Source organism: Vipera ursinii, assembly GCF_947247035.1.
Source record: "Vipera ursinii genome assembly, chromosome: 2".
Classification (NCBI taxonomy): domain Eukaryota; kingdom Metazoa; phylum Chordata; class Lepidosauria; order Squamata; family Viperidae; genus Vipera; species Vipera ursinii.
Window position 1 is genome coordinate 96,941,939 of NC_139513.1, and position 8,102 is coordinate 96,950,040.

The following is an 8,102-nucleotide window of genomic DNA, read 5'->3' on the forward strand; positions in this document are numbered from 1 at the left end:
CTGATCTTTTCCAATCCTGTGGCCACTGTTGAGTTTTCCAAATTTGCTGGCAAATTGAGTGTAGCACTTTTACTGCATTGTCTTTTAAGATTTTGAATAGCTCAGCTGGAATACTGTCACCTCCACTAGCTTTGTTGTTGCTCAGCTTTTCTAAGGCCCACTTCACTTCACATTCTAGGATGTCTGGCTCGAGGTCAGTGACCACCTCATTGTGATTATCAGGGACGTTAAGCTCATTCTTGTATAGTTCTTCTGTGTAATTTTGCCACCTCTTCTTAATCTCTTCTGCCTCTGTTAGGTCCCTGACATTTTGGTCCTTTATCATGCCCATTTTTGCATTAAACGTTCCCTTCATTTCTCCAATTTTCTTGAAAAGATCTCTGGTCCTCCCTATTCTATTGTTTTCTTCTATTTCTTTGCACTGTTCATTTAAGAAGGCATTCTTATCTCTTCTAGCTATTCTCTGGAATTCTGCATTCAATTGGGTGTATCTTTCTTTTTCTCCCTTGCCTTTCGCTTCCCTCCTTTCCTCAGCTATTTGCAAAGCTTCCTCAGACAGCCATTTTGCTTTCTTGCATTTCTTTTTCTTTGGGATGGTTTTGGTTGCTACCTCTTGTACAATGTCACGAACCTCTGTCCATAGTTCTTCAGGCACTCTGTCTATCAGATCTAATTCCTTAAATCTATTTGTCACCTCTACTGTATATTCAACAGGGATATGATTTAATTCATACCTGACTGGCCTAGTGCTTTTCCCTACTTTCTTCAGTTTAAGCCTAAACTTTGCAAGGAGAAGCTCATGGTCTGAGCCACAGTCAGCTCCTGGTCTTGTTTTTACTGACTGTATAGAGCTTCTCCATCTTTGGCTGCAGAGCATATAGTCAATCTGATTTCTGTGTTGACCATCTGGTGATGTTCATGTGTAGAGCCGTCTCTTGGGTTGTTGGAAAAGAGTGTTTGCTATGACCATCGTATTCTCTTGACAGAATTCTATCAGCCTGTGCCCTGCTTCATTTTGCACTCCAAGGCCAAACTTGCCTGTTATTCCAGTTATCTTTTGGCTTCCTACTTTAGCATTCCAATCCCCCATGATGATAAGAACATCATTTTTTGGTGTTAGTTCTATAAGGTGCTGTAGTGCTTCATAGAACTGGTCAATTTCATCCTCTTCAGCACTGGTGGTTGGGGCATAGACGTGGACTACTGTGATATTGAATGGTTTGCCTTGGATTCGAACTGAGATCATTCTGTCATTTTGAGGATTGTATCCCAGTATTGCTTTTCCTACTCTTTTATTGACTATGAAGGCTACTCCATTTCTTCTGAAGGATTCTTGCCCACAGTAGTATACCTGATGGTCATCTGAATTAAATTCACCCATTCCTGTCCATTTTAGTTCGCTGATACCTAAGATGTCAATGTTCAGTCTTGTCATCTCTTGTTTGACCACGTCCAGCTTTCCTTGATTCATGGATCTTACATTCCAGGTTCCTATGGAGAAAAAATCTTTACAGCATCGGACTTTCCTTTCACCACCAGACACATCCACAGCTGAGCGTCCTTTCGGCTTTGGCCCAGTCGCTTCATTCTTTCTGGCGCTACTAGTACTAGCCCTCTGCTCTTCCCCAGTAGCATATTGGACGCCTTCCGACCTGAGGGGCTCATCTTCCAGCGTCATATCATTTTGCCTTTTGGTACTGTCCATAGGGTTTTCATGGCAAAGATACTGGAGTGGGTTGCCATTTCCTTCTCCAGTGGATCACGTTTTGTCAGAACTCTCTGCTATGACCTGTCCGTCTTGGGTGGCCCTGCACGGCATAGCTCATAGCTTCATTGAATTACGCAAGCCCCTTCGCCACGACAAGGCAGTAATCCATAAAGGGGATTGTCTGGAGTACTTGTGGGCAATCTCAGTTTGTCTCCTTGTCTCAAGAGGAATTATGAAGAACTGGTCTACTCACTGGCTCTTCATTTCACTGCAGTCATTGGTTCTGTTTATCATGGAGCTATCTTCCATTTGCCATTTCCTCCCCAAAAATAGCCATTCCTTCCATGTACCTGTTTTATAATTTTAATTTAATTTAATTTATTAATATTTCTATACCGCCCTTCTCCCAAAGGACTCAGGGCGGTGTACAGGGCAAGAATAAAACACAGAATTTAAAAAAATTAAAAGATAATTAAATACATGCCCGATTAAAATACAATTGATACATAATAAAAACCCCAATAAAAATGATAAAAACCCCACCTATCCCCCCTCAGGCCAGGCCGGCTTGATCGAACAAGTATGTTTTCAGATCGCGGCGAAAGGAAATGCTGGACAAACAATTGGAGCACTGTCTGCCCACTTAACATTTGTGAATTACGGACTACAGGTAGTCCTCGATTTATGACCACAACAGAACCCCAAATTTCCATTGTTACGGTAGACATTTGTTAAATGAGTTGTGCCCCATTTTACAACCTTTCTTGCCACAGCTGTTAAATGAATCACTGCAGTTCTTAAGTAACACAGTTAAGTGAATCTGGCTTCCCCATTGATTTTGCTTGTCAGAATTTTGCAAAAGGTGATCACATGTGACCCCAGGACACTATAAACATTATAAATATAATTCAGTTGCCAAGCATTTGTATTTTGATCACATGACTATGGGGGGATGCTACAGAGGTCGTAAGTATGAAAAACGGTCATAAATCACTTTCTTCAATGCCATTGTAATTTTGAATGGTCACTAAGTGAACTCTTTTCAGTTGGGGACTCTCTGTATCTGCATTTTCAGTAAGAAAATATCCACAGCCTGAGGACAGATATAAACCAACCTCAAGAAATGTTCCACAAAGGCAAGGAGCTTAATGCTAAGAATTGGTTCAAGACTGGCACTGAACCACAGGTGTGTTCTACAGGAACAAAATTAATTATGGTTAAATAAAGTACCCAATTAGCAACTGTGTGTAGCAAGCCATAGGGTATTTGTTACATTCCAAGTGGCAAACCATGACTTTTGCAAGTACTGTAAGCTCGTAAGGTATAGTTTGCCCATTCATATGTAACAGCAGAGTATGATCTGAATAAACCAGGAGCTACAATTCAATTGTATTGAATTAAATAAACTGTAATTAAATCTCTTCCTCTCGAAAGAAGAGTCTTCCTACAAGGCCAAGTCACTGAGATCACACCCAAGTACGGTAGTAGTAATGCTACAGAGGAGTTCAGTTTTAGATAGGAAATAAGATGGTCTCATTTAAGTCACAAGGTATGCAAGTGAAACCTTACAAATATTTGAAATGAGCAGCTTTACTATCACAATGATTACGCTGTGAGCATCAGAAGACAACTCCCTAGCCTTCTCCAAAGAACTAAAAAAAAAACCTCTCTTTCTGTGATCTGCACTAATAATATTAGCACTGAGCATCCTGGATCCTTTCCTCATACTGCTTATTTTCTTGCACACTATAACACTCCACAAAACCAGGCCATGTCTAATCAGCATTTTTCTGTGTGGAATTTTCCAAAGATGTTTCAGGTGCATTTTAAAGCAGAAGTATATCTGTTATTATGTATAATAACAGGCAAGAATGAGACTTTCCAAAACTCTCTGTCAGTTTAACATGATAGCAGGCTGCATTCAGATGAAAAACAATATTATCTGTATCCAAACCAAGCACATCATGGTCCTTCATTTTACACAAACCTAATTGGAAATGAAGTTTTGCTGAATGTAAGGAAGTTCTTCTTGGAAATAATCAAAACAGACACAAAATGTTAATCACTCTCCTTTCTTTCTGCCTTCCCTCCGAATCTCCCTCCCCCTCCCACTGGCTGTATTGTCTCACACCAGTATTGGATTTTGGGAGATTGCCAGCTATGTTGTGATATGTACTGGTTATAATCTCAGATTAGGAAAGAGAGATCCAGAATGGACTCTCCACTCTACTTTCAGGCTGAGTGAGATCAATCACCAGAGTCTATTTCACGGAGTTTTTGTGACAAAACTGTGACCAGGTGATATCAAGTACATATCATTTTGAGCTCCTCAGAGAAAAGATGGAATCAGGATCCTTCTTTAAAAAGTTACATTCAAAGATCCTTGAGAAGCTTTTTTCCTTTTATTTACAAAACTCTGAAGCATTACAAAGATAGGCTTAATATAGTCATAAATAGGCTGGTAGAACAGGGCAATTTGCAATAGATTTCAAACAATTTCTAACTTATTGTTTCTGCTACACAGAGAAAGATCATGAATTAGATTGTAAAAACAAAGATAACTGAATAACAAACTTTGTGGAAACAGAACTGTTAGATGAACTTTGATCCTGAAAACACATTTCTGAATTGACTGTATGCCCTGAGATATTTCCTTATCCTTAATTCCAAGTGGATAGGAGCTTCTATTGTTCTACTATTCTACTACTCCATAGATAGATCCCAATTCCCCCCCCCCAAAAAAAAACACCAAAGTAAACCTTGTAAGCATAATGTCTGACCATTGTTGATGAGCAGGCAAGCTCTATAAAAGGCAGAATAATCTGAACAGAATTGTATTGCCATTATCAATTTATCACCCCAAAAAGAAAGCACTCTCATGTCTGATAAGAGATATTTTTTTTGCCAAAAATAAAAGAAAGTTTGAATATAAAACCCCCCACTAGAGGTATATGCATTGCAGTCATTTGCTTTCAATTCAGTAAGCAGAAATTACAGACAGCAATATTTGAGAAACCTGTATTCTAATACAACTGTCTCGTTCTATAACACCATTCACTCCTTGTTCTCCTCTGCATCCTAGACATCTCCTACTCAACTTCTTATGATCAAGAGCAATCGGCTTCAGCCTTCAGACCTTTTTGGTTTTTTTCACCCCTATGGCTTTCCACTTTTGCTATAAATTAATCCAAGCATTGTTTCAGATTCTTTAACAGTTCAATCACTAGCCAACTCTTTGGGGCTAAACAATGCATTCCCACCCAAGCTGTAATGCATAAGGAATGTTTATTGCACTAAATGAAGTGATGGCAGGAGCTGGTTAACTGTGGGATTCATCAGGAAATAAACCAGATACTCAAGATGAGAATAAACCCTGGAATGGGGGATATTTGCTATTCTGCAGATGCATTCTGCTTTTCTTGAGCCAATACACTGCAGCATCCAACCAATTGCAGGCATCAGCCTCTGAGGATTCAAGTCCCCAGAGAGAATCCAGTACTACAAACCTATGCAGTAAAGTTCTCTTGCCTTACAATGTTTGCAAAGCATACCGGACACTAATACGGCGGATTAGCCCAAAAATGTTTTTAAACTGCTTTTTTCTCAATTTGTTTCTGTAGGCTGCCCTGACTCTATGGGAATAGGCAACTATCATCATCTTCATCATCTTGTCTGAAGGGTACCTCTCCTACATCCAGCCCAGCTGACCTATCCCAGGGCAGGCGTTCAGCTTTCCCTAGGAAACCCAAAACGTGGAGTGGGAAGACAAATCTGGCAGAAAAAAGCCACTACTTTCTTTTCAAAAGGGAGAGACCAAATGTAGCGGATTCTCTGTCAGGACAGCAGCTGCTCTCCAAATCCTCTCCAGCAGTTTAACCTTTCAAGCACATTTTAAGACAACAAATAAATAAATAAATGCCAAGGGAAGTGGCAGTCACACCTACAATGCTGGATGGTCAGTACAGCCCTGCCTTTGTAAAAATCAATACTGAAAAAAGAAAAGGGAGAGGGGGAAAAAACAACAACATCAGGCAGCAGTAAGAACTTCCTGCTTGGGAAGTTGCAGCACAGGCACAGGCGAAATGCTCCAATTACAACATTCACTGGGTAGATCTAGCAGAGAAAGGAAGGGACCACACAGAAGTTGCAAAAGGGTGGGGAGGGAGATCCTTGAGAGGGCCTTCTCCAAGCTGGTGCCCTTCCCGATGCGCTGGACTGCAATTCCATCATCCTCAGTCAGGACAGCCATCTGGCAGGCTCTTTGTGCCAGTTTAGCCTCCCTCCCCCCAGCCTGCCCATTGCCCCTTGGGAGAGACTCCTGGTCGAAGAGCTCCGTCCCAAACCGAGCGGTCCGCTTCCCACTGGAAAACCAGGAACGGTCGGCTCTGCCAATCAATCTCCACCCTGCCCACTCCCCCCCCCCGGAGTTCCCCAGACTCACATAGTGCTTGTTGGGGATTCGCCTCTTCTGCACGTCCAGCACCTTCACCTCCACGATACTCTTCCGGGGCATAGCGTTGGTCGTCTGCCACGCGAACCCCAGAAGCAAAGCAGAAAACGGGGCAAACCTCGGGCTGAAAGGGAGGGGGAAATCGGGGTGAGGGGGAGAGGAAGAGAGAGAGAGAGAGAGGAAGAGGCGAAAGAGCCCCCTTCTTCGGGAGGGCGGTGGAATCCCGGCTCCCTACAGAAAACGTACAGTAACAAACTTTTACGCGCAGCTCGCGGGCAACTTGGATAGGCAGGAGCCAGCCACACCACCCTCGGCGTCTGCTTCCTCTTCCTCCTCCTCCTCCTCCTCCTCCCTCTCTCGCTCTACCTCCTCCAGTCTGTCTCTGTCCAGAGTTTGCAGATGCGGGAGGGACTCCTCCCCGGCCAGTGCTCCTCAGACAATGTGGTTATGTGCTCCAATCCACCAGGGCTCTTAAAGGGACACGAGCCCCGCAGGAGAAGGGAAGCCTTCGCTAACCCAACGGCAACGCAAGCCAAATGCAAACCAACAAGAAAAGCCGTCGGGGTTGCTTTCCCCCCATCTCTCTGGGCGCCCCTCCGAGGGCAGCGATCGTTGCAACGAAGAGGAAGAAGGAGAGCGCTCGGGAAGTTGTAGGTCTAAGGCAGAGTGATATGTGTGTGTGTGTGTGTGTGTACACACACACACACACACACACACACACGGGGAGTGGGTCTTTTCAGACCTTCTTCCAAGGTTTTAACCTCCGCTTGACCTTCTCCGCCTTTTCCGCCCCCTAAGTGAGCGGAAGAACAGAGATTGATTAGCAGCGGTTTGTCTCAGCCTAGAATCAAATCCAACATCGCGCCTTACCTCCCACGGGGAAAAGCAGGCATAAAAGGCTGGAATCAGAAATCTCCGAAACGACCAGCAAACAAACTCAGGAATCTGCTGTAAAAAGAGGCCACGTGACTGATTCCTGAGCTGGGATCCAGGGGACCTTCGCGCCATCAGGGAAATATCAATAGGGTCCCACGGTGACTTAGAGATTCTGGGCGAACAGCATAGACATTTTAAAATAAAGTGGTTGCCGTTATAAAAAGTTCAGTGCATTCGAGATAAATTAAAAGGATCTATCCTTTTCGACATTACATTTTTATTAATTAATGACCTCAAACAAGTGGAAATAACGGCATGGAATAACCTGATCTCTCTCTCTCTCTCTCTCTCTCTCTCTCTCTCTCTCTCTCTCTCTCTCTCTCTCTCTCTCTCTCTCATAATAATAAGTTGGAAGGGACCTTGGAGGTCATCTTGTCCAACCCCCTGCTCAGGCAGGAAACCCTATACCATTTCAGGCAAATGGCTGTCCAGTCTCTTCTTAAAAACTTCCAGTGTTGGAGCATTCACAGCTTCTGGAGGCAGGTTGTTCCACCGGTTAATTGTTCTGTCAGGAAGTTTCTCCTTAGTTCTAGGTTGCTTCTCTCCTTGATTAGTTTCCATCCGTTGCTTCTTGTCCTGCCTTCAGGCGCTTTGGAGAATAGCTTGACTCTCTTCTTTGTGGCAGCCCCTGAGATATTGGAACACTGCTATCATGTCACCCCTCACCCTTCTCTTCATTAAACTACACATACCCAATTCCAGCAACCGTTCCCTATATGTTTTAGCCTCCAGTCCCCCAATCATCTTTGTTGCTCTTCTCTGTACCCTTTCTAGAGTCTCAACATCTTTTTTTTACATTGTGGTGACCAAAACTGGATACAGTATACTAGGTGTGGCCTTACCAAGCCATTGTAAAGTGGTATTAGTACTTCATGTGATCTTGATTCTATCCCTCTGTTAATGCAGCCTAGCACTGTGTTGGCTTTTTTGGCAGCTGTAGCACACTGCTGGCTCATATTGAAGTGATTGTCTACTAGGACTCCGAGATCCCTCTCACGGTTACTACTA

At 43.3% G+C, this 8,102-nt stretch overlaps 1 protein-coding gene across 1 annotated transcript in view; it reads right to left on the reverse strand.

Moving 5' to 3' along the window:
* Positions 1-6,483, reverse strand: part of SH3PXD2B (SH3 and PX domains 2B) — a 127,286-nt gene extending 120,803 nt beyond the window's left edge. Inside the window, exons 1-2 of the mRNA XM_083352975.1 lie at positions 6,405-6,483; positions 6,150-6,282 (exon numbers count right to left, since the gene is read on the reverse strand). Coding sequence (XP_083209101.1) covers positions 6,150-6,221 — 72 coding nt within the window. The 5' untranslated portion in view covers positions 6,222-6,282; positions 6,405-6,483. The remainder of the gene's footprint in view (positions 1-6,149; positions 6,283-6,404) is intronic.
* Positions 6,484-8,102: the final 1,619 nt, after the last annotated feature.